This window comes from Phalacrocorax carbo, chromosome 5, assembly GCF_963921805.1.
Source record: "Phalacrocorax carbo chromosome 5, bPhaCar2.1, whole genome shotgun sequence".
Classification (NCBI taxonomy): Eukaryota; Metazoa; Chordata; class Aves; order Suliformes; family Phalacrocoracidae; genus Phalacrocorax; species Phalacrocorax carbo.
In genome coordinates, this window is record NC_087517.1 from 57,682,920 (window position 1) to 57,709,655 (window position 26,736).

At 36.2% G+C, this 26,736-nt stretch overlaps 1 protein-coding gene across 3 annotated transcripts in view; it reads right to left on the minus strand.

Moving 5' to 3' along the window:
- The window catches only part of PDE3B (phosphodiesterase 3B), a 109,263-nt gene that overhangs the window by 41,709 nt on the left and 40,818 nt on the right, over positions 1–26,736 (minus strand). For all 3 annotated transcript variants that reach the window (XM_064452632.1, XM_064452631.1, XM_064452630.1), the window contains exon 2: positions 617–667. In XM_064452632.1, coding sequence (XP_064308702.1) covers positions 617–667 — 51 coding nt within the window. The remainder of the gene's footprint in view (positions 1–616; positions 668–26,736) is intronic.

The following is a 26,736-nucleotide window of genomic DNA, read 5'->3' on the forward strand; positions in this document are numbered from 1 at the left end:
GCTCAAGCAGGGGGGTTGGACAAGATGGTCTCCAGAGGTCCTTTCCAACCCCTACCATTCTGTGATTCTCTCTCTTCCAATAATATCAACAGAAATTTTCACGGCCAAACTGTTATAAGCCCCTTACAGAGGTGCAATTTCCACAGTTTCATTACTTTCATTAACCGTGATTCTACTGAAACAAATCCTAACAATTTGGTCAAAAAAGTGATTAGTTTTTATTTGCCATAATTCTCTGAACAGGAACAGCACTAGCTGGTGATATGAGAGAGGGGGGGAGAAACAAGCAGTCAAGAAAAAAAGGTGAGAACCTGGTACACCTGGGTTTGGTGACATGGCTGGGGAATCACTCCCTAACCTTATGCTAATGGAAATTTCAAAAAAACTGCTCCCATTTTAGGTTTGGGACTGTTCTCATTTACACCACAGAAAGGAGATCCCTGCCCATTTGCTCGGAACTGCTAAATATCAAGCCTCTGCTACACAGAGTTAGAATGTACTAGGGCAACTTAGGTAAATAAAACATCCACTGAAAAACTGAAATCTGTCAGTTTACAATGAACTGAGTACTCAATCGCATATCCCAAAAGAATAATTAGATTCATAATACACTGACCTGGTAATAGGGCTTGTACCATTGCTTCAAATCCCAATCCCAAAGTATCATCTGTAGAGAAAAAGAAGAGTAATAGGTGATACAATAATGCTGAAAAACAACAATGGAATAAATCCTGATGATGTGATGTAATATAAAATGCTTCTCCCTTTGTGTTTTTATACATAACTTAGACCATTTTCTCAGTTAATGCTACCCCAGTAAAAGAAAAGTTTGAAGAAATTGAATGGAACAGAGATATCTTAATGACAGAATAATTACATGGTCTTATTTCAATATTTCTAGATTGTTTATAAATCATTTAACATGTACACTGGATTAGGTGGTGACAGTGCTTTCCTGCTTCTATTCACCTCAACTTATAAAAGCAAATCTATCCTAAAACCTCCAATATATAACTTTTGTCTTTCTGGAAGCATTCAAACAGTAGCAATTTTGTAACTACAGCGCAGAAAGCACTACACTAACATAATTTCTTTTAAAAAAGACAAAAAGCTCCCCAATATCTCAGGTTAAAAAAATCTGTAATTTTAAAGGCATTTTCTTCAGGAGGTTTTGTTAGGTTTTGCTTGAATATGGTTACAAATCTACGTGTTCTGAATAACTTCACAAAACCCACCAAACCCACAGAAGAACGTCAGTAACATAATCTGAAGATACCATCAGCTTCAAGTATGTCAACGGCACTCACTTAATTTTTCTTCTATACTGACAAAAAAATAAAAACAACACACAAGAAATGAAATTCAGATGTCTGTTTTGCTTCAAAAGTGTTCAGTCCTCGTGACTTCTTGACAGGTTCTAATTATTCTCTAATAAATTAATTAATTTGCACAACATGCATTCACAAAGTAAACAAATATAAAGATAACCATTTTTTTCTTCTTTTCCATAGCTACAGAGCACAAATAAAGTGCCAGTACCCCACTTGGTAGGTCATATCCTGCAGTCCTGTAAGTTTTTCTACTTATTTTTATAGGTTTGTTCCTCTAAGACTAACCGCTCTTTCAGGAAGAAAATACAATGTTCCAGGCTGGCAATTGTCCAGCAAAAGGTGCAGAAAGTGTCGATAAAGAAACACAGACATGTCAGCAGTACCCAGGCTGGGGCAGCACTTAAAGGCTCTTTTTCTCTTCTGTTATCTTTACAGAGATACAATTAAACCATATTTAAAATTAGGAATTATGACATCCACTTGCTATGAAAAGTGAAGAGATCTATCATTAAGTATGCAATTCAACTGGGAGTAAGTTATGCTATATCAGAAAGTCATACTGTGTAAAGCAAGCAGATCTAAATCAAGATGTAAGAATTTAAGAGTTTGAATTTTTTATTTTTTTTTTTAAGTTATTAGTCTAGCTACCATCTCCTCATTGTTATCTGGCCATACCCATTTTGCATGCTACATTTGGTTTTAGCACTATCATTGTAAAGATGAAGGGGTTTTCTTCCATAACAAACTAGAATAAATTGTCCATCTGGAGAGGTTGGGGCTTTGGTTTTTTCCTTCATTCTCAGGTTCCTCCTTCCAGATGGACATTTATTTACTGCATCAAACACAAGTAAATCTTTTGGTTTCATTCTGTCCTCCTAAGCTCGGACACAGAGACTGCATTAATCTGCTTCATTGACTTTTGACTCAACCAGCAACAAAGGTCAGATGTCCACATGGATTTTGTTAGTTGTATTAGCAACCTTTGATACTAATGGTCCACGAAGTTGCATCAGCTTGCTTGCAATCTTGCAGCCTCCATTAGGGGACACAAAAGAGATTTCCCTTCCCCCAGCTCTTCTACACATTTTAGTTTTCTTTTAAATATGTGGTATGTTAGCTAGTTTTACTTATTTGTTGTAAATGAGATCTTAACAAAATACTCTTGCTAACTCCAAAACATTCCTGTACCAAACCTCTAACTGCACAACTACTTTTACTGATGCAACCTCATTTATTCATCCTTTAAGCCTTTGGGAGCTTTTGCGTACATGTATGTACACACGTGCATGCTCACACAGATGTACTGTTATAACTTGCGGGTTCGAACTATATGACTAAAAAAGTTCAAAACCTTCCTCTTTTTGCTTTATCTCTGCTACAGTAAAGAAATAGGCTCAAAGTTGCAGAGGCAGATAATATTCAATGGAAAGTGTTACTGCTATATCTTGCGTCCAATACCCAGTATACTCAAGGCAAAATAATGTGCACAGCTCAGGCAAAATTTACTTCTAATGCAAATAAAGGTCTGATATTTTAAATGGCAGCGTACCACTTTATACACAATTTTAATTAAATGAAAAATTTCATAGCTTGGATTCTATGATGGAAAATTTTCTGTTGTCATTGAAACCAGAAGATTTAAGCTTCTCCACTGACACCAATTTTACAGCAAAGAAACTAAACCACTTTTGAAACAAACAGAACTTAAGTTTACCTGTATGTTGCCAACAGGGTTGGGTTTGTTTTTTTTTTCATTCACTATATATCACCATTAATTAGAAGTCATATCTCCTGAGAGAAGACAGGTGTAGTATATTAACACACTAGCAGGCTATCACAGACTACATTAGCTGTAAAATTTTCAGGGCTCATTCCATGTGCCACACATTGAAGTAATTAAAAGGAGCTGATGGAAATTTTAGGCACAAAGTAGCAATCTCTTCTACTAAGCACAATGGAAAAAATGTAGACCACTCTACAATGAATATTTTTTCCATGGTAAATACATCTTGGTACATCTCCACAGTAATCAAATGCTTACAGGTTAATAGCGAAAGGGGGGTTATTACCTTTTCTTAGATGCTTACAACACACCACAAGATGGCACTCAAATCCAGAAAGCCTACCCCACAAAAACGATTTCGGGAGAAAGGAACAGAAACCAGCAGCATACTCCTTAAACAGATCTTCAGCAGAATTGAAATGGTTTGAGGGACAAGGGGGGGTGACAGTTTTGAAGGTTAACAGCTGAAAAATGCTGCTTCTTCACAAACACTTCTCTGTTTAAAGAAGAATTTACTCTTTACCATTCTGTTCAGAAACTAACTGAAAGGAAACTGTACCTTGTTTCTCACTACCTACCAGACTTAGTTTAATTAGCCTAACCCCAGGTCTTGCAAGTAAAATCTGGAATACTAAAAAACCAGGATTTTTGTCATTATTTTTGTTGAGAGTTTGGCAGAGAGTTAATTATTTACTGTGGATATCAACAAAAGTTACAAAGTATTCCCAGAGTTGGATTAACATTACAACAGGAGTAAAAAGGATGCAGTTTATTTTGACAATGGGAACAGATCAAGAGACCTCAAAATAGGCTTAGGCAGAGCCTCAGCAATTTTTGATTTTGCAACCATAAGACTTGTTGCAGAAAGATCTGTACTCTGTAATACTAAGATTTTGTAATCCATTGCACATAACATTCTTCCTCACCTCCAACAAGAAACACCTGATCTAGGAGGGACTTGAGTCACAAAAGTTCCAAGCTACAACTTAAACTCCTGCGTAGCAACTCACACACTTTGGCTTTTGTGCATCTGTTGTCAATGTCAACATCACAGCAATCGCACATCTGAGAGGTCCTCTGAAAATAAAACTACAAGTGGGCTCTGATATTGCAGATGAACTTCTGAAAGGTGAGAAATGCATAGCCCTCCCCCCATAACCATGTATACCAAATTACCCATCAGCTTGCAGAGAAGTTCTCATATCAGCCTGACTCTAACCTCAGAGTCTCCCAGTCCATCCAAAGAGCAATGACCACACTTCCCTGGTTTTATATAGCTGCCTGTCAAGCTGATCAGGGTTTTGAAGGACAGTTAATAAAAAAAAAAAAGCAAACCCCATGCATAAAACAGAACTATGCCTTGTTCTTTAACAGTCAGGAACTGTATTCTGTTTAACTATAATAATTGAATCTATTTAGCCTAGGAAATAAATTTCAACACACTTAAAAGACGACAAGCCAGCTTACAAAACCCTCTGAGTACAAGTGACCTTTTCTGATTTAGCTGCCATCAGCCAGTGACAGGTTTAAGTCAAACTGAAACATGTTGCCCAGAACAGGCTACAGGTATCAACACAGGAAATTTACAGCACTGGAGATAAATTTTTTTTTAAAGGCTAAAAAAGTTGTTAAAGCTCAACAAATTCTCCACAGAGTTGCTATTCTGAAGAATGAACATTTTGTTCAGTTCTACGGAAGCTTAGTCAAATCTAAGGAGATTTTAAATACAATATCACTTACTGGAAATATGCAAGAAAATTGACAGTAGCATGAGATGTTATCCTTTATTTATATTTTCTCAAACAATGAAAACAGTATTTCCATATACTCCAGAGGAATTTCCATGCAATTTGAACACAAGAATTTGAGAATCAACTTATCTGACACTATTTTTAATCCACCTGTTCACTTGGGTGGGAGGGGGAGGAGGGGGCAAAGAGGCCCTGATTCAACAGACTATCAAACCAAGAATTACCAAAATTTAAGGAGGGCACTTTTGTAAAGCACACATTGTTAGCAACATCAGAAACATTTGTTACAAAAGTCACAAGGTATCAGTAATAAAGACCTTCCCTAATACAGCAGCAGGAAGAAGCAATATTAATTTTTACAACAAAAAAGGAAAAAAGTGCTCCTCTGAGAAGCTTATAGTCTAAATAAACTAAAAACAGATGAGAAGTAGGAGACAGACAATGAAAACCATCAGACCTTCAGGGACTTGTGTTTTGTTTTTAATGATTTTTCTATATAAAAAGCTATCTTTCCTATCATGGGGCAGCCAGTGTTTCCAGGGCCTGTAACAGATGCCTTTCAGAAGCAAGCTGATGCCATGGAGGGTGGAGTTCTTTTGAATCTTTGCACAAGTGCTACAGCTCCATTGGCTAAAGCCATGTTTGAGGAGTATTTTAAACTTCTAAAGGCTTAAGCACAATAAAAGCCTACAGGTTTACTTTTCTCAAGTCATAAACCACTAAAATTACTATAACAGTACACTAAGCATTTCTAAACTTGAAAACAAAACAAAACTCTAATACTCAACTCAAACTATATTTGGATCGATAACTGTGTAATGACATTTTCAGAATAATTTAACTTACAAAATACAAAATTGTATCGTCTTAGCTACTCAAGAATTGCTTGTTTGTGCAGTTATAGTAAGGACAATATTCATACTTACAGAGAGGTTTAATACACAGCTACACAAAAAAGAAGTTTCAGAGTTTAGATATCTAAAAATCAATTTTAAAACTAACATATAACTAATACGTATGCTCCATACCCTAAGCTGAAATGTGCACACCATCTAAGGCCATGCCCAATGTTATGATTGTTTGATTGCCTAAACTAGGTAAGTGGGAAGTTTTACTTTCAATGATGAAACTATTCAGGAGATTCAGCGTGTGCTTTAATGCTTATTAAGAAAAGAAAACTTGTCCTATTTGACACCACCCATTCACATTCCATACTCCAAAATTTTAATGGAGTAAAAGTGAGTACAAAAATGAGTTTCTACTTCTGACTGAGTCTTTCATTGATCAAATATAAAAGATTCCTAGTTGCTAGTAGCATCTGTTTGACACCATTAGGCATTAGCTCCGTAAATAAGTATTTCCATAGCAACCAAGCATAGAATTAACTAAACAATGAAACCAACACCATAGCAACTTGATTCAGAAATCAGCGCTGTAAAAAATCACCTCATTCAAAAGCAAAATTCTACAACCAGATGAGGAACTAATTTATTGTAAAATATGAAAAAGGTTACATTACATATCCATTTCTTTTCATGACTGCCTTTCAAACAAGACTGATGCTAGGTTCATTGCTTTTATTTCTAAATTAGTCTTTTGTAACCACTTACAATCAATTAGCTTTTTAAACCCATGTAATTTAATGGTACAAAAACAAACACAGCAGTATACAACCTAGAAGTCTTGAGGGTTTTATTTAATTATTTATTAGGACTTTTTCCCTCTCTGTGTAGAAAAGGTAGATTTTGAAAAACGGTATGTTATTAAGTAGTTAACCTGTATTCAGTATGACACTAAAGGTGATGCAACCAAAGAAAGACTCTGTCAAAGTAGAGGTAGCATCATTTAGATAATATAGACAATGTTCTGTTGTGAAATCTTGCAGGCCGAACCAACAGCCACTTCAGTAGATTATTATGATCAAGACAAAATACAGCACTTGGAAAAGCATTCAGTATGATACTTCAGGCATTTATAGTCATGATGATATATCTCCACCCACTAAACCTTCTCATGAAAATAAACGGGTCAGGAAAAAAACTAGGATACTTTTGGAATCCTAATACTTACCACTCCTGACTCTACAAAATTTATTTATCCAAGGTTGTAAAATAGCTAATAGGTTGTGAAGTCTGCAGATAGCCACAATCTTTCAACAGAGTGTGCTTTCATGGTTCTGAGGTTTGAATACATGTACTGAAGGAAACAGTCACATCCCCTATCCAAGACTCTGTCATTGACTCCGCTGAACTCTTTCATAAAGGCATTATCTTCACTTTTTAAGAAGTCCAAAATATTCCTTCAATGGAAAGAGGCTTGTTTCTACTTAATTGCTTTAATAAATACTATTCTATACATTAAGTAATACCTGCAACATATTTGCCTGGACACATAAGAACAACACTGGAACATACACATGTTCGGCCACTCTAATGTTTTCACCAGACTCCACAGTGTTCTGATCTGCCCTGTAAACGTAAATCTTTGACAAGAGCTGCACCTAAGTAAACTTCAACAAGTCACTATAGAGCCTTCACATGTTTAGTTACTGTTTTCAGTAACTTTGCCCTCAGCACAGATAGAAAACCAGAGCAAAAATGCTCCACTCTTATGCTGAAGTTTCAAGTAAGCCTTCAGCAGGCTTATTCTTAAAGTTGATATTACTCCCTGCAAGCGGAAGAATACTTTTTGTTTGGTTGGGTTTTTGTATCTTCTCTATATGTTTGTTTCATTTGTTTGTTTTGTTTTTTGAAAGACGTGCTACTTCTGCTTTTGTAACCAGGAGTAGCAGGTCAGCTTCTACTTCGTCTGCTGTAGAAAGTTTTCAGTTTTCTTATCACTTGGTACATTTACTCCAATGTTCCTTTTAATATTTAAGATCTTCAGATGTTTCAAAAAGGTTCTAAAAGGTGTTTTGTCTATCAAGGGAAAGTAGGTGGTTTTTTTTTTCCCTCTTCTTACATAGGTAATGAAAAAAAACGGCTAAAACCACACTTAGGTCATTTCCTGTTCCTTCTAGGTTTTGTCAGACTTGCACGTCAGAGTAAAGGCCAACCAGTAATTTATGGCAACTGGGGGAGGGAGAGCAGAGGAAAAAAGACTGCTACGTGCAAATCCTTTAATTGCCCATTATAAGCATTTTTCTTTAGAGCATGTGGTTCTGATCACCATCAAAGAAAAGAAATAGAGCTAGGTGGATTACTGCTCTGATCCCATACAGTTGCTTCGGTGCTCTGGCATTCTGTACTTCTTTTTCTGTCATTCAAAACCTAAAAACATTTTTTTAGTGTCATGTTTATTTTACAACAAGCAAAATTGGAAACTGCTCTCAAAACATCCTTTTCACAATTACCTATTGGCATTATTTTACAATTATGCATAGTAAAAGCCTTTACTGCGGTGTTGACACACTGTGAATGCATTGCATTGGAACAGAGAGCAATCTTACATTTTATCTTTCTGCAATAGAAGGATGTGCACAAATCTTATGCTGAAGCATTTTACTGTATGCTGATATATTCTTAACGCACTAAAAACACTTAGAGATGAACTGATTTCCCACTCTGTTGACTTAATTTTTTTAATCAAGTGGCTTTTTTCTTCTTATTACACTAGAGATATAAGAATGAATCTCAGATCTTTTTGTTTTCAGCAAACAAAGAGAAACTATTTCATATTCCCACAAGTTTTTTTCCCAGCACTGAGATGAAAAAAGGAGATACTGATTTTTTCACAAAGGTTTTTGTCACAACTTTCTCTTTAAAAGCTCATAAAAATACTTACATTTCTCCTCTCTGCCCTCTAAAATAAGCAGCATAAAATTAAGCTGGACAACTCCCTCAGCCTAAAGCTAACATGAATGTGAGAACGGTTCACGTCAAATGTGATTAGACCAAATGATCATGTAGTCAAGTATCTTGCCACTGACAACAGCAGCCACCTCAAGATAGGAATATTCTTAAGTAAGCAGTGCTAATTCTCAGAATATTCTTTCAGCCTCAGCAAGACAGCTCAAGGAGCCATATGTTGTATACCTTTGTATATTACAAAGGTCGATAGATCTTTCACCTTTGCATTTCTTCGATCTTTTCAGAATCCACGTAAACTTCTGACAGATCCAACATCATACACAAAGGCATTTCACAAGTTAAATACCAATTACGCAAAGTTCCCTTTCATTCTGAATCTGTCAACGCTGAATTCGTACAGTGAGGGACCAAACAATCAGCAACATTTTCATGCAGTCTACCCACTAAACTACTCGTTTTTTGTAAAAGCATGGTTGTTCTCTAGCTAACCTCAGGCACAAGAGACAATTTTTTTCAGACTATGAGGCTGTATTTTCAGATCCCCCAGGCTAGTTCATTCAGAGACACAGCACCTGCAGAGTGACAAAACCTCTAATTCACTAAACACCATCACTTTTTTATTGCATTAATTGTTGTCTTCAGGATTTTTATTTACAAAATTGCCACCAGGTACAAGCTTTACACAAATCAGTGTTGTTTTCTTTCAATAAGTTGATGATGACCCAAAAAGAAACATTACAGGGACTGAAGTTAGGGGAGTAAGCTGAAAGAAAATGGTCAAGAAGCCAAAGCAGATACTATGCCATAAGGGAAAGTAAATATTGCTGCAGTGCTGGGGCTGGAAGTTATACACAGGTATTGAACTAACTAAATTCTCAGTTGCTCAAGCTAAAGTATTAAAAGCAATAATTTAAAAAACAGATGAGAGACTATAATTATGTCTGATTACAAGAGCAATCGTGTTAGCAAAAGTTAAATCGGTATTAAAAAAAAACCTTAATGGACAAGTTTCTGGTTGAAGTGCTAGGAAATGCAAGATGAGATCTCTTGGGGGAAAAATACCGAAACTCTGAAGAATGCAATACAGATTGCTGTCAGAAACAGAAAAGGAGAAGGGAATTCAAATTACCCCACTCTACAGAAAGTGCCAATTTACTTTTCTCTAATGTATTCATGTTAAGTAGTACTTTAGTTGGCAGCTTTGTAAGCAGCTGAGAAAAAACTCAAACAGCAGCAGATTTGGAAGAACACAGAACATTTTTTTCTATGTAGTACTGTTGTGACACAGTTCTAAATGAGAAAGGAAGATCAATGATGCCTTCCTACTTGTTGTAACATTAGATGATGACTAGATTAAATAAAACTGCTTGGGGAGATCCCCCAAATGGCAAGTCTTGCGTAGATAGCTGGTTATGTTGTGCTTATCTTGCATATGCAAAGTGAACAAAGCAATCACTGCTAGCAGTACCAGGAGGGCCACATACACCGTTCCACCTTGCCTCATGATAAACTCATCCATCTGGGAAGAGAGTACGCAGTCAGACACCTCTGGTAGCTGTTACCAGTTACTAATCTTGTTGTGAAAAAGTTCTCTATGAGAAGATTGAGGGATGAACAAGCTCAGATTTCAGTTAAAAGAGGGAAAAAGAATCCCCAACACCCCAGAACTCTAGAAGTTGTTGTGAAATGCTATGTTTTTTAGAATATTTAATAGCACTTCCTCCTGAAATTGATTCACTTTATGTAGGTGTAAAGCTAAATTTCACACTCTGCTAATATGGTAACTAGAGGTATGCTTCCAGGGAAGGAAAATCATCACCATCAACATCTCCAAAACTAAAGTTCTTTTCTTCATTGGCCTTTTCACAAATTATGTTCCATTCTGCTGTTCAGACTACCAGAAGTCTCCCACACTTAAAGGCCTAACAATATAACCTACTACACACAAAGGTAATGGAAAATCATAGCCAAAAGCCTGTTTTCATTCCAGTGTTTTGACTTACTCTCTAAGCGACATTGCTACCCTGTTCATAGAGCACAAGTTACAGTTATGTACAACAGCAAAGGCTTCTGATTACAGGCACAGGATATTCTAGCACATAAGAGAATTGTGAAAAATAGTGAAGTTGATTTGTTCCTTATTCTAAGTAACCTACTGACTTTTGTTTCTATGATAGGTTTTCCTACGATTTTGATGAATGAAATCGATATACCACCCACCACCCCCAAAAAAATAAAATAAAATCTTGTGATATATCAGGTTGAGGATCTTAAGAATACCCAGACTTAACCCAGACTTTTTCCTTCATTTTAGTAGCATGACTCAGATGGAGAAACTAATATGAAAAAAGGAGGTCAAGAAGGGTCAACTATCTTCCAGTGATTGTAAGATAGTAAAAATGGCTTGCCAGCCTTTTCTATACAAGCAGAAAAGTATTGGGATGTTCTTTTAAACTGCAAGACATTTTTAGCCAAACCAGGACAATAGTGAAAGTTACATAAATGCCTACACAGAACAACATTGGCAGTTCAAATATCATTTGCCATTTGGGACAAGTATTATTTACAATAAAATTGCAGTGTAGCATGCCTAATAAATCTATCAAGTATTATAAATGCATGCAAAGTAACTTATCCTTGGGGAACGCCACTAATTTTTTCATTTCTCAGCCTTTTCCTAATAGCCTTTAACGTGCTTGCTATGAGGTCTCTTTCAGACTATGTTTTCAAAATAGTTCTTAAAGACATGAACCTAACAAAAAGAAGTACACACTGATCTGTGACTAGTTCTATGTTCTTATCCACAAATTCAACTCTCAGCTAGCATCTCCCAGAACTTGCATACATTTTGATTTTTTTTAAAAGCAGAAAAGGGGAGAATACCTAGAATTTAAAACGAACACTAGCCATAGATAAACTACGGGGTGCTAAGGTTCCTAGCAATATCTGACTAGAAAAATACTGTCCCAAGAAGGCAAGCAGAAAAGCTTTTACATCACCTATCAGACTACTGCAATTGGCTATTCCATTAAAAAAAACAACCCCTCATAATCTTTATGAAAAAGGCAAAGAGTTGTATCGTCGTTTTTTTTTGGTTGTTGTTTTTTTTAACCTGAAAGCTATCCAGAATCACAGAATGGTAGGGGTTGGAAGGGACCTCTAGAGATCATCTTGTCCATCATCTTGTGCTTGAGCAGGCACACCCAGAGCAGGGGGCACAGGAACGCATCCAGGCAGGTTTTGAAAGTCTGCAGGGAAGGAGACTCCACAGCCTCCCTGGGCAGCCTGTTCCACTATATACCGTATGCTTGAAAAGCAAAAGGTGTTTCCATTACAGGAATTATAAGTTTCATTCTAAAATGTATATATATAACAAATATCTTCTACAGCATTTAATTACAAACACTGCACTGAAAGGTAGCAATTAGAATTTTTTTCTCTGAGTATTTTTAATGTATCAGTTAACTTATGACATTCAAAATGTATATATTAATCAAATAACCTTGTAAAGCACATACAAACTAAACTAGGACAAAGACTAGCCAAAATAAATAATCAAATATTTAATCATGCCTGATCCAGCGCATGAAAGATAAGATTTTATTACAGTAACCTTCAAAGGAGTAAAATCTGTACAATGTGGTATAGCCAATCACAAGTTGTGTCTTGTACCACAGAACTAGAAACTGGCAGCTATAACATCAGCTTTTAAAGGGATCCAGAATAATATGGGGAAACTGTCAGAGGAAGTGGACAAAAATGGGGGTGGGGGGGAGAAGCCCCACAAAATCAATTTATAGATGCACCATTTAAATGAAACATTGAGAAAAATCAGTAGGATTTTCATACACGGATACCATGCCCAACGAATCTACTGTACTCTTTGAAAAAGACTTCACACACCAGTAAAAGCAAATCTGTGGACTTTGATTTAAAGCAAAAAAAAAATAAATCCCAAAACCACAAAAAAGTTTGACCCACTCTCCCCTTAATACTCCTGAAGAAATCACATTAACATGGGAAGAAAGGGATGGCTCTCCTCTGCATTAGCGATTTGTTAGAACCCAGAAAGTAAAGAGTAAGAGTAGAAAGTTCACAAAAAGAAAAAAATGCCGATAGCGACTTCCTCAAAGAATCAAGCTGGGATCTATCTTAATCAACCCACTCAAAATGAATTGAAAAGGCAACAGAAGTCTGAAGTGTCAACATGCACTGATGACACAAAATTCCTGAGGATAGTCAGAAATAGAGTTGACTGTGAAAAAGCATGAAAAGATCTTAATATAGTAAGTAAATAGGCAGTAAGATATTGCTGAGATTCAGTACTAACTAATGAGTAAATACTGAGAACAACAACAAAAAATTTTTAAACTATTTATGTAGAAAGCTGGGCTCATATTACATCAATAGCCACCAGAAAATAGATCTTGAAGTCATTTGCATCAGTTCAATTCTCAATGATGTTAAAAGAAATATTAGAAAAGGCACATCAAACAATAGAGAAAAAACAGTGTCACTGCATAAATCCATGCTACACCCTCAGTCTAAGTGCTGCATGTGGATATAGAAGTATAGAAGAAATAAAAAAAAAAAAAAAGACAGGCTAATAGGAGAAATCAAAGATACGGAGCAGCTTCTACTGTGAGGAACTATACAGACTGGGATCCCTCAAGTGTGAGGAAAACAGAGGCTTGTAACAATGTTTTATAGTTATCAATGTTATGAAGACGCTAAATACAGAATGGTTAGTCAGTACTGTCCACAGGCACATGAATGAGGACCATGTAATTAGATCATCTGGCAGCAGGCTTAAAACAAGCCAAAGGAGGTATTTCTCACACACTACATAATTAAATTATTGCAATCATTGCTGCAGGTTTTTATAGAAACAAAATGTAACCAAAGATGTTAAAAAAAGTTCACAGAGACTGCTCAGTCCATGGCTACCCACCACAGCCCAGACATAGTCTCTAGCTAAAGATGGCCCAAACTGCAATTTGACAAAACGCCAGAGGGGAAAAAAAACCACTTCTGAAACAAATGCTACTACTGGCTGTTATTAAAGATAAAAAACATGGGCTGGGTGGACCCATTTGATATCATCTCCAATTAATGTAAAATGAGTAATTAAGAAAAGGCACCCTTTTTAGCAATTTTCCTAGTTGCAGCAAGCTGTACTATCCTTTTGTATCCTTGTAAAGTTTCCCTCTGAGGCCTGGTTACAGAGTTGCTCCTCTCATCCATCTCTGTCTTTGAACTACAGGTCTTCAGCTCCTTTCTGTAAACCTCATTCTTCCTCCACTCTTGTAGTGTGGAAGTTTTTCCTCTTCTCCACACCCAACATGTTCCCAACGGCAGCAGCAGTCCCCTACTCTACTCCCTCCAGAGAGTTCCACATGACCCAGTTGTTCCCTTTAAAAGAAATATAGTTAATCAAATATACTGTCCATCAGAATTGTTTATATTACAGCTCAAATATGACTTAATCCTTTTGTTCCTTTCGCAGCATAATTGACACTAATGATCTAGCCCTCCTCCACCAATAACTCAGGATGTACCTTCTTCAAAACTTAAAATACAAGATGGACCAAAGAGCTTGGAAAACCTCTATTACACTTCCTTTTCAGAGTTTTTATATTTTTATATACATATGTATGTGTATATACATGTTTATACATATATATGTATATACACACAAGCTCTACAGAAATGGGTAACATATCTAATCGCATCATGAAAGTTTCTTAAAACATATTGCACTAACAGTACCATCACCTCTGTCATACCAGAGCATCGGCAAACTAAGTAACACAACAAAATAAATTAATAAACACACTAAAACATCATCTTGCATAATACTCAGAAAAACTGCTGAAAACGTAAGCTACAGAACTTTTGCATTTTCATTTAATGTATCTCAACTTCATTTCTTTTTACACTTTCAAAATGTGACTACCAGGCTGGTAACTAAAAACAACTGGGAAGGTTCCATACTGACAAGTAAGGAACACTTCCAGCAGCACAGATCTGCAAGTAACAGAAGGCAACATCAAATACTAAAATAAACACAAAATTGACCAAGCTGCAGATAGCAAGCCAATAAAGCTGAGAACTTGCTTACAATTATACTTAACACTGATGAATCTATTATCAGCACATCCAACTAGAACCTACTTTTTGAAGATCAGAGTGAATTGTAAGCCTAATTTGAAGATGACAGGCACTGTCACAACCGTAACTGTATCTGCTTTAAAAAGCAAAAGGTATACGCCTCTAAACTGAACATTTTATCACCAAACAGCTTAAAGCAACCCAAATTCAGAAAAGATGTGTAAGAATTCTTGAGGAGATTAGCACTTTCCTTAAAACTAGCTAGTGACCTTCAGAAGCTGTATTTGAAATGTTAAAGTAAAAGGTGTTTATTAATAAATACAGTCCTAAATGTAAACAAGTTCAGTTCCTTCCCCATTCTCTATCCTCCAATAATTTAACTATAACTGCTTGGAGAGAAACTAGATGATCAGCAGCTTGAGGGAGGGGAAAACTGAAATACAGATGGACTAATATTCTGGTGTGATTCTAAATTACCATTCCCTAACTTCCTATTTTCTTTCAAAAGGATTATTTAATACTTTATATGCATTTTCCAGTCTGCTCAGCTTGTCATACAAAGGTTCATAATCTCCTCTATCTGCATAATTGCTTATTTTTTAATTGTATGGTGATGGCTGATGATCATCTGAGCACACTGCACTGCACAGCATCAAATAACCTGAAAGAACAGCTTTTAAACATAAGTTTACATGTCCTCTTAAATAAAGATGGTCATCTGATCAGGAAAGTGGAGAACAGCAAATCTTCAAGTGAAGGGTATTTATTCTTTTGAACCATGCTAGATTTCTTCATGTCTATCACTACAGCATTTTCTTTGCCCAACTGCAAATAGCAGATTAAACTACTTCAATTCTCATATTCAAGTTGGAATGTTTTGAAGTAAGGATAACCAAAATAACCAATATGCTCTGAAAAGCAGTGGTAAGTAGATACAGAATATTTGTCTCTTCAATGATATTATAGCAAATAATCTGTATTTAAGACAGAGATAAACAAATTTTTTATAGAAAATGTTCTATTTATGCTAATGGAATTGGAAAGAAAATCACTGACATGTAAGTTAATGTCATTGATGCTATTGAAAATAAAGATACTTTACAGATCAAATGTTTCAAAACAAAAGATTAAAGTCAGGCAGCCACAAACTCAGAAATGCAAAAAAGTTTGATGGAACCTTGTCTGAAATATATGGAAAGAAGGAACGATTTCTTCTGTCTTACCTTTTTTCCTTTTTTTTTTTTTTAAAATCCTCCCTTTTCAATCTGTCTGTTCAACTGCCTACCTTTTTTGAATTTGTTTTTGCCAAGGACAGCCAGCTGGCCCATAAGGGCAATTAGATCAGCAAGACATAGGCTAATTGCCATACATATTACGAGGGATTCTGACCAAGATCAGTCAGCAGGAAGTAGGTAGCAGGGAAACCAAACAAGCCAACCAACCAAAAATTTCTCAAATTTTGAGGAAGACAGACTTAAAACAAAAACAAACAAACAAAACACACACACAACACACACAAAAACCAACAAACCAAAACCAAAACCAATAAAACAATAAACAAACCCAGCTCACCTGAAAACTGCCAACAGCCTTTGCTGTTCCTTTTTTTCCTTTCACATTTTTACAAGGGAAAAAAATATCCACACAAGAGTTTGTCTTTATTTCAACCCCCTCTCTCCTTCAAAGCATTATGATTTGAATCTTTCTAGGTCTACCTGTGCAGTGATGCTTTCTTGGTCAGTGAAGACAGCTATGCAGGTATCAGTCAGAAATGGGAGCACTCGTTAAAGACCTATTACTAACTCCAGGTTAACACAAACAGGGAGAACACTCATCTTTCTTTGGAGCTCTGTGATGGCAGTTGCCTGTGTTTCCTCTGCTTCAGTTATGCCACTGGCTGCTGAAAGTATCTTTTAACACTGAAGAAGTAAGAGCAGCCAAGTTAAGCTCTAACAGCAGAAGATAAAACAGGATACACACAAAGTTACAAAATATTAGGCCCAAAGGGACTATTTTTATTCTTTTCTTACATAGGACAGAACAGACTGTAGTAATATCTGCACCCATCCCATAACTACTAAGTGGTTTACTCTAGAGCCTGTTTTTTATGAGAATGTCTGGGTCTTTTCACAGAAGCTAATTTTCATTGAGAGTATGTGTGAATAAATGTCTGAAGGATTTGCTCTAGATTATGCTATATGCAGCCTAACTAGGAGTGGTCTAAATCACCTCACCTCTATGGACTATGCGGGAGCACAGAAAACGCATCCTCCCAAAATTAATGTTATTTTAAAAAATAATTCTGATTTGAACACTTACAGCAAAAGATAGTTCATACCTACCTTCAGATTCCAACTTCCTTCTCTCCTTGAAAAGGACATGCACATACCTACAGTATCTTTTGCACATACAAAGAGGAATTATATAGCAAGTTTAACAGAGCAGGAAGACTACTGTTGCATTTCCTCTCAGCAGTAAAATTAACAAATCTGGTATTTCAAGAAAATTAAAAATATTGGGGGTGGGAGAGAATCAACAGACATCTGTCATAACCACAGAAGCTAAACTATTTAAATGTTTTAACAATTAAAAAGTGATTTATAAATAACAGCATGATAAAGACAGACAGACTGTGGTTCTGTGGCCAGTTTGTAAGCAGAGCTGCTCCCAGGTACTTCTTCACAGTAAGACAAGGCAGCAATGAAACACAGATTTAACAGTAGTCCACCTACAAAGGCAGCTTGGACCAATATTGCAGATCAAAAGCTATGACACAGCTCAACTCAAGGGGACTGTTTTCCTAGGGAAGAATGAAAAACTATTTTCTCTGAGCTAAATTTGGTCAGAGACTAATTCTTTTTCAGAGCCTATTTTTCCCTCCTTTATAGCATGTCCTAACCAGGCCCGAGTTAGATTTAGAAACCTTCACAACTTTCCACCAGAGCAAGAAAGCTTAGCAATTCACTGGAAGGAAGTATTGATGTTTCCTCTAATAATCCTTTATTTCCTAGAGTATGAGTCGAAATCAAATATCAATATCACATTGCTCAAACGCATGCCTTATTGCAAAGATGTACACAGAGACATTAATTTCAGAAGCAGTCTCTATAGTAAAGGTGGTTCTTAAAACCCACTGGAGGATGGCAGGCATGGTCAACAGTAAAGAAGAATCTTTGAGGCACAAACTAGAAAAGACCAAAAGAAATCTGCTGCAACAAAATGCAGCAGTAGAAGAACAAAAGCATAAACAGCCAACAGAAGTAGTAACCTGCTCTGGCTTAAAATTGCTATGTAGTTTTAAGAAATGACAATTCTAGGATGAGATTTTTTTGTTTATGCTGGTGTGGAGACACATAGAAAGGCAAGGTTTCTGTTCATGTGCGTCCATGAATCCTGCTGATGCAAGAAATTTTCCAGTCTCCAAAGCCGCAGTACGTGTACACCTACAGAATGAACATAGGGATGGAGAAGCACGATAACAGATTTCTTACCGAGAAGGAAATTGCACAAGTCTCACATTACTCTTTAGAATTAGATTTCTAGAAGTCTAGCTATTACACTTCTACATGGGAGCTGTGAGCACGAAGTCCAGAAGAAAAATGTTACACACAAATATGTCTAAAACACTTGAGTGGACCATTGAAGTTTTCCTATCATATGTTATTTCATTTCCTCTCTAGCCGCTGCCCTTAAAAATGCTCTTACTTTCATTATATAAAGGGTATTATGGCTCTTTCTGATAGGAATTCTTTTTTTCAGGAACTTCTTTCATATAGAAAACATCACCAATGGTTTTTAATACAACTTAACTTTTTCATGCTGACTGCAATGTAGTGTCAAAAATTCTTTTTAAAAATAGAGATAACTAAAATCTGCTATTCAGACACTTAGAAAGTTTAGCAGGGTGTACAAAACCCACTTTAAAACATCATCTCATCAGGTTCTCTCCCATAGAACCATTTGAAAAAAGTAGCAATGCCCTAATTTATGGGTGCTTCTCTTACAAGCCATCTGCCTCAAGCAAAACAGCTGCCAGTGATGCAAGCTGGGAAAATAGCCAATCTGGCTCACATGCAACTATATACCCAAGAGAGCAATTAATAAGTCACAAAACAGTACCCAATTATGCAAGCATTTTTGAATCTTGGGGCTCAGACAGGGCTGAGAGAGCCTGAAGGAACTTGCAGCATTCAACTACAGTGTATGGATGCTGCAGCACCACCTGATCTTTCCTTCTTAGCAGCTTTTACACAAGATAAAGTGGGAGATTAAATTTCACCTAAAAGCTAGCAAGCTTTTTTAAAAATATGAAACCAAATGACAATATTTAAATTGCAGGAAGATATATTAAATAACTGCTTAAGTCCCAAGACTCACGCAACACTACCTTTCATTCAAAAGCAGAAGGTGCTTATTCAAGAAAAGGGAGTCAATAATTATTTACGCAAGTGATGCTATTTTCCCTACTATGTGATATGTGAGGGAGTTCAGACAAACATTATTTCTGTTGTCTTCTTTCGGATACTACCACCCGAGTTTCATATATTTTGTTCTTAGAAAAACTAATAATTTAAGAACATAAAAGAAATCCTCTCCAGCCATGAACTGAAAAGCAGCCAGGGTTATTTTTTTGGCATGTTGCAAGCAAGATTCAAGCTAAGCAAATTTGAGTAAGTTTTGACAGTTGTATCATATCAAAACAGTTTTTCCAATGCTCTTTTGTTCACAACAAGTTTTCACTAATTGTCAAAATACATTAAAATAAAGGTCTGCACATGTTTCAATCTCTGGGGCGCCTTCTCTTCACCAAGAAAAAGTCAGACTATGTTAGAGCTAAAAACATTTGTCCACGCTATTTTGACAGATTAACTGGAAGATGTGTTTTAGAAGACTACCTCCAGGTTTATAAAGAGAACACACACTAATCCACATGCATAATAGAAAAATTAAACCAGAAGCATTATTAAACATGTAAATATGCCATATTTGGTGGTGGTTTTCTGTTTTGTCTACTAACATAGCAGGAATAGTTGTTTACCGAAAGATTACTACAGTATCACTGCTTGGAAGCCATCATTACAGTAGAAGATATTGTAAAATGAAGACCTGTTACAAGCTCTACCCCAACATTACTTCCCCAAATAAGCGTATGAAAGTTACATCCTGGTTTCAAAACTAGAAAAACTGAGGACATGTCTAAACCAGTCATCTCTCTACCTTCTTACTTTTTCCCTCCTCCCCCAAAACAGATAAAATTATTCACAAAGCCTAGTAATTTTTTTGCAATTGTAGCAAAATTTAAAAAATACTCATTATAACTACATTTAATAAAGTAGTGTATTAGAAATCATAAGATCAAAATTAGTTTGGTAAACTTTAATTCCAACAACGTAAACAACTTCAAAGAGGTACATAAGAGTCATACACCTACTCAAACAAGCTACCTGGTTCAACAAGACACGGTTAGAATAGACAAGGAGCAGCTGGAGAAAGACAGAACCATAAAGAACTCCACATCTTTAGAAACCTCAGGAGAACGTGGCAGAGGGGAAACTCCCGCTTGATTACCTGCGACGTAGTTAAAGATTTACAGAAAGGAACTCTGCTCCTCATAATTTAAGCAAATTTTCGGAAAGGGCTCACTATTAAAGTGAGAAAGCTAAAACCAAAAATTCAATACGAATACCCCAAAATTAATTTAATGAAATATTGTATGGTAAAAAAGCAAAAGGGAACGGTCAAAAAATACACCAAAAATTGAAATAGAAATTGCCATGCACTTAAAATGTTTGTGAGGTCTTTCTCCCACAGGTAATCTCTATCAAGTAGTAGAGCTCACACAGCAACTTACAATGCAATCCTTAATACCTACAATCCCCAAGCTTACAGGAACTGGGTCATCAGTAAAGTAACTACACCTCTATCAGTTTTTTTTTTAATTATGCAACAAGGTTCAAAAACCAGCAGGCAAGAGGGGACAGATGTACAGGCAAATACAGACAGCAAAAACACTGTCCTGCATCAAATAAGCTTCACTCCCTTTGAAAACTGAGCTAAAATACGTACTATACCTCCAGTATTATTTACTGACTAAACATACCTCTTCCTCTACAGAATTTGTTCTTACAGTTTCTTACAGGAATTGTTCTTTCTGCTCCATTAATTTCTAGAAAATGAAATATAACCACTTCAGTCTATCTATTGCATGAACCTGGAATGTCAAAATTGTGAATGACATGATAAAGTGTCACGCAACCTCCCCAGGAATATTTAAGGGATGTGGAGGAGCTGCAGTCTCTCTCCTGCCACTGCACCATCTTTCTATTCCCATATCCCACAGAAATGCTGAGGCCCTGCAGTTACCCCTCAGATTCAGATAGGGACAATCTCTGACCTCAGCCATAGTACAGTTTTGTTACTTGTACCATCCTAAATTTAGCTTTGTAAGCCTTAATATGTTTTGATACAAGGTGCACTGTCTATACTTACAAATACATTTGCCACCTTTAAGTAATGAAACAAAACCAATCAAAACCTTTAAAAAATATTTACACTGACAATAAGTTTACAAACTTTTATGACACAAGGTTTACCCAGCTAATAACTGACTTTAGAAAAACCTCCTAAACGCATGTTTATACAGGAAAGGCAAGTGAACCTGACAGGACAGAAATGCATATAGTGAGCCCTGCCATTTACTTAACTAAGTAACGGCAGTAATACAATCGTAAAGTATAAGCTGAGGAGTGACCATTCTAGACTGTCTAATGAACAAGAAGCCATTTGTCAGACACTAACATACTACAAGTGCTTGAAGGGCCATATAAGCATTTTTAGTCAGCTATGCCAGGGCACAGCTATGAAATTTTCCATTCCACTTCACAGTACTTCTGATTTTTATGAGCAGTTTAAACCCATAAATAATCATTTTGTATAATAAGGAAAGAAAATGTATTTTTATACAGTATAAATGTGGTTTGTATAATTTGCAAAAAGAGTAGGATTTCAGTTTGTTACAAAGTCCATTTGAGCAAGGATCAAGTTTAACTTGAAAAGTGAAGAGAGTTACAAGTCACATGTAATATTACAACTTCAGCCTATAAAATTACTAAAGAATTATTTTCCAATATTTTGTTCCAATGTTTCCAATATCTATAATAATGCCAAGCTCCTTTTTTTTATTTTTATATTTTACCCCCCTCCCACCTGATGAGAACTTGTGTGTTTAAAGACGTTAAAACAATGGCAAAGATATCTGCAGGAAAATCAAAGTGCTACAAACTGAGGAAGGTCAAAAGTATTGCAACAGAAATGAACTTTATTCTACAATGACACATTTTAAGCCTCGCTACCACATTTCAATAGAAACCTGTTGAATAAATTTTATCAGTTAGTTTTCCAATGTAAAAGCCAATATATTTTTATAAATCTACATCTCTTTTGTACATTTTGAATTGCACAACCTTCCTAGAATAGACCACCACCAACAAATTATTAATACTTAAAATGAAGATTGAAAATATTTAGTAATTCTGCTAGTTTTTCTAGCTATATTATGTTTGAGCTTCGTATGAAATAATGAACAGAATCTTTAGCCTATTACAGAAAAATCCACAACAAGAATAGCTTTCCTATTATTATTTTTCCCAGACAAAAAGCTACATTCGATTCAGGGCATCCTTTGCTATCTCGACACAGTCCCAGGCAACTGGTGCTAGGTGGCCCTGCCTGAGCAGCGGAGTTGTAGCAAGCAACCCTCAGAGGTCCTTCCCAACCTCAAAACACTGTGTGCTTCTACGAATTGCACAACTGAGATTGGTGCAGAACAAGTCTGTAATCCCAGATGAGATCAAACAGATTTTTAAAATTTTGAGCAAGTTCCAATATTTTTTCCCTTCATCATATTTTGTGGAAAAGTTATAATAATTTGCTTGTATATCCATACCCAATCATGTTGAATAACTTTAGAATTAGGATAGAAATTTATTTCTTATTTATGATTTTCTGGGGAGGATAGCGACACACCACTTAAGAGGTCACACCACTGGGGGGTGTGGGGGGGGTGTGCGCGTGCGTGTGTATTTATGGACACACATATTGCTTGAATAGTAGCTTTTTGCCTTGTTTGCTTTTCTATACCAAGCATTACATTTTGAAATAAAAAAAGGGAGTATAAATACTCGCTTTTAAAACACAAAGCATGCAACCAATAGAAATTTCCAGCGGTATGAAAATATACAGAAGAAGCCTACAGGCTGATTTCTCCGTCATCGTTTTTAAAATTTTAATTAAAAATTCCAATACCTCCTTCCACCAGTCCTCTTCCACTATTTGTTGCATTGATCCAAAACAGTTCTTTAAAAAAATCACTTGACAGCTTATAGTTATTAGGTCCACATGGATCACACTATGGCTTTCTCATCATTGAATGAACCTTTTTGGAAGCAGGCTCATAATGCCCTTCCCAAAGAAGTTCCTGAAAAGCTTTCCTGCTTCAAAACCGTCAGAGCATCTGATATCACTGAGGCTAGTGCCATGCTGTAACATCCATGCTGGTCATAACCTTATATGCAACTATTGAACACTAAATTCAAATAGCATTATTGTTTGAAACTTCTAAAGGTCTAAGGATGCATCCTATTTTCAAGCTATCATTCTGACAAGCTACCTGAGATACCAGAAATCAAATAACTCAAGTAGCTTAATGCTCTCTCTGGACTGATCAGTAATGTGCTAAGGCCACAGCACTGGGCAGATGAAGACCACAGGAACCTAGTGCTGCTCCTGCCTTCACTCCAGCTCAGATAACAGCAGATTATGAACCACTCCTCATCTGCTGCAGCAGAAAAAAACTAAACACATTTAAAACCTTTTACAACTCTGTCATTTCAGACTTATATCACCACGGCCATTAGGTAATTTAAAAGTACTTGAAGTTTCCCAAATCTATACAGCACCACAGCTTTATGCTGAACTGTAACATAAAAGGCCTTGAATTTGGAAAGTGGTAAGTCTCATATCCAAACAGTGCTTCAAACCTGTGGGAATGTTTCAGGGGGCATGAGGACACATGGTTTATTCATCAGCTGATAGCTAAGGGCTGATGATCTCACTCCTCAAGCACATATTCAGGGATTCCTCTTTATGGCATTATTCTAGACTGATTATATATAATGACTGACAAATATAAAATATTTGTTCAGTGAAGCGACAAGATTGGTCAGTAATTATAGGAAAAGTTTATGTTCTCCATCAGTTTGACATGTTGAATATGGAAAAAAAAGAACCGCTGTATACCTTAAAGAAAAGAGACTATTTTGGCTGGAAAATGCTTTCTAGAAAGTGCCCACCACTATGTCCCTTGGCTGTGGTGTTCTTTGTGGCAATAATGTAAACTTTTTGTCCTCTTGAGTTACTAATTCTAAGAAAGCACTACTAATGCCTTCTTCCGCTGAAGAGCTTATGTTCCCCAGACAGTTTCCTTAAAATCCAGTATTAAACTGAAAAACTGCAAAAAGAATCACATAAGCACCATCATTTTCTGGAACTTGCAGTCGTTCTTTTTTTCCTCCACTCAGGCAATTTGTGAGTCACATTTTATAATATTATGATGACAGAGACTACTTAAGCGGACAGATTGACAGATAAGAGAAAACAAAAATATTTTTTCTTTGAGAAGACACCAGTCTGCACTTGAACAATACCAAAAGCTGCTGCCAAGCAGAAACAAGTTTAGAGGTCAAAACCTAGTGCCAGTAGTGCTATCTTGAACAATAATCACTGTATCCAAAGAATTCTTCTGCTGATGCAGTAATATTTCTTCTGTGATGAGGGAAAAATGCAGACTGAATCTCATAGGATTGCCAGATGTCCTGTTTAATTAAGATGTTATGTTCTAGTGGTCAAATCCAATGCCTTATGAAAAGCATATAGAGTATGGCTTTTCCTGTCTTTCTGTTGTAACAGTTGTTTTTCCAAACATGCAGAAATCAAGGCTACGGGCATCCAGAAAAAGCGGTTATTATGCAGATAAATTGTAATTTCCATGCGCAGTTAATCTATGTATGCACAGTTTAGTTCTCTGTCATTGTCCCAGATTTTAGCATCTAAACTCTGGCAATGCTAAAACACTGCCAAATTTCTACAGACAAAGACAGAGTTTGTTTCAGCTCCAGATGTGATTGTGACTAAGGAGCTAACTTCTGACCTGCCTCCTCTCTCCCACTGACCTTGGCAAAATACTTGTAAAATGGGACTATTTATATTTATGACTTGCCCTCTCATAACTGGTTCATTACTGCAGCATCAGTCTGTATAGAAAACGATTACTAGTGGTAAAAGATGCAAATTTGACTTTTTTTATACTACTAACATGCAAATGCTTAAACCAAATTGCTGCAAGCTGGTGGGAAAGGAAAAGAAGTTAAACTGCTGAGAAATCAGCATAGTGCACAGTGAACAGAAAAATCTATCACTCCGAACAGCACCTTTACACCAATGTAGGCAGTAAAAGGCTGGGAGACTGTTTTTCACTCACAATTTAGAAAAACTTGGTTGCCACTGGAGTAAAGGACAGGAATTGCCTGCCACAGCAGGTAGACCACTCTCCAACTAGATATTTGTTACGCTTCAGCAATTTTAACCTCAATCTTCAGAATATATGTAAAATGGTGAAATATTCAGAAGAAAAAAACAGCTCAAGAGACTTTTATCATCAGTTTAAAACTGTCAGTCAGCAGGAAACTATTGGGTCAAATCAAGGGGATAGAAATTATGTCAACTGAACCTGTACTCAACCAAAGACGAATGCCAAGATTCCTAATATTAATATTGTAATAAATTACATCAACCCATTTAACATTCTTACACGTGCTGTGCAAGTGGTAGCCCAAATTTCTTTGTAGTATTGTAAAGAAAGTAAACACTTGGAATTTATTAATAAAGTAATAAAGGCACTAAAATTATTATAATCTTTTGAAGAAATATGATAAATCCAAAGCTCTCAATATATATGCCTCTTAATTCCAGGAAATGTGAATTATCTGGTTTCTCAACTGTTAAAAATAGGTTGATAATGCATTACTTAAGATATGAGAATTGCTGCAGTTTCACATAGAGTTGAATCTACCCCAGTGAAGTGGGATGTTTTTCTAACCATTAGGCCCTCTCAGACCCATCCATTAGGCAATTAGTGTGGTGCAAGCTGCTACTTTTCAGCTACTCCATCTGAAGCCTGTTACTGTTTTTAAAAAACAAAATACTTCAAGTTATCACCCCTCAGAGAAAACACACTGGGCATGTATTACTTCACTGGAAATGAAAGCAAATCCATTGGCAATTACTGCAGAACAGCTGATGTATCATAAACTAGCCAAGCCATAGTAACATACCACCCCCATGCCTAAATGATTATGGGATAAAAGGTTAACTTTGACCATTTCAAGTAAGGAAACAATTCAGTGTTTCTTTCTATTCCATGCATTTAGTGTGACCTCATATGTTCTTTACTGTAAACCATCCAAACTGTGAACCCTAATTTTCCAATGAGCTTTCTATAACATTGTTAAAAAACACCTTCTCCCTCTTTTCCAAGACAGATGAGAGCATTATGATAAATATTTTAAAGACAGACCAAGACAGAAAGACAATTGAAATAGACCAGTTATCAGCATAACAACACTGTATCAGACAAAGATTCTTTGTCACTCAACTATTACAACCACAAAATGATCCTTTCTCATCATACTTTCAACCCTGAAACAAAACAAGGCATAACTCTTAAAAAGTCTTATCAACTATAGATTTTATGGCATACCTCTAATTATCTACACTGATTATTTTCTCTGCACACATCCAGCCTGTACCCGGAGAAAAGATAAATGATTGCGGGAAAAGGAAAGACTTCATCATAATCACCTACAATGGAAGTGAATTGAGGGCTATTAGCATTG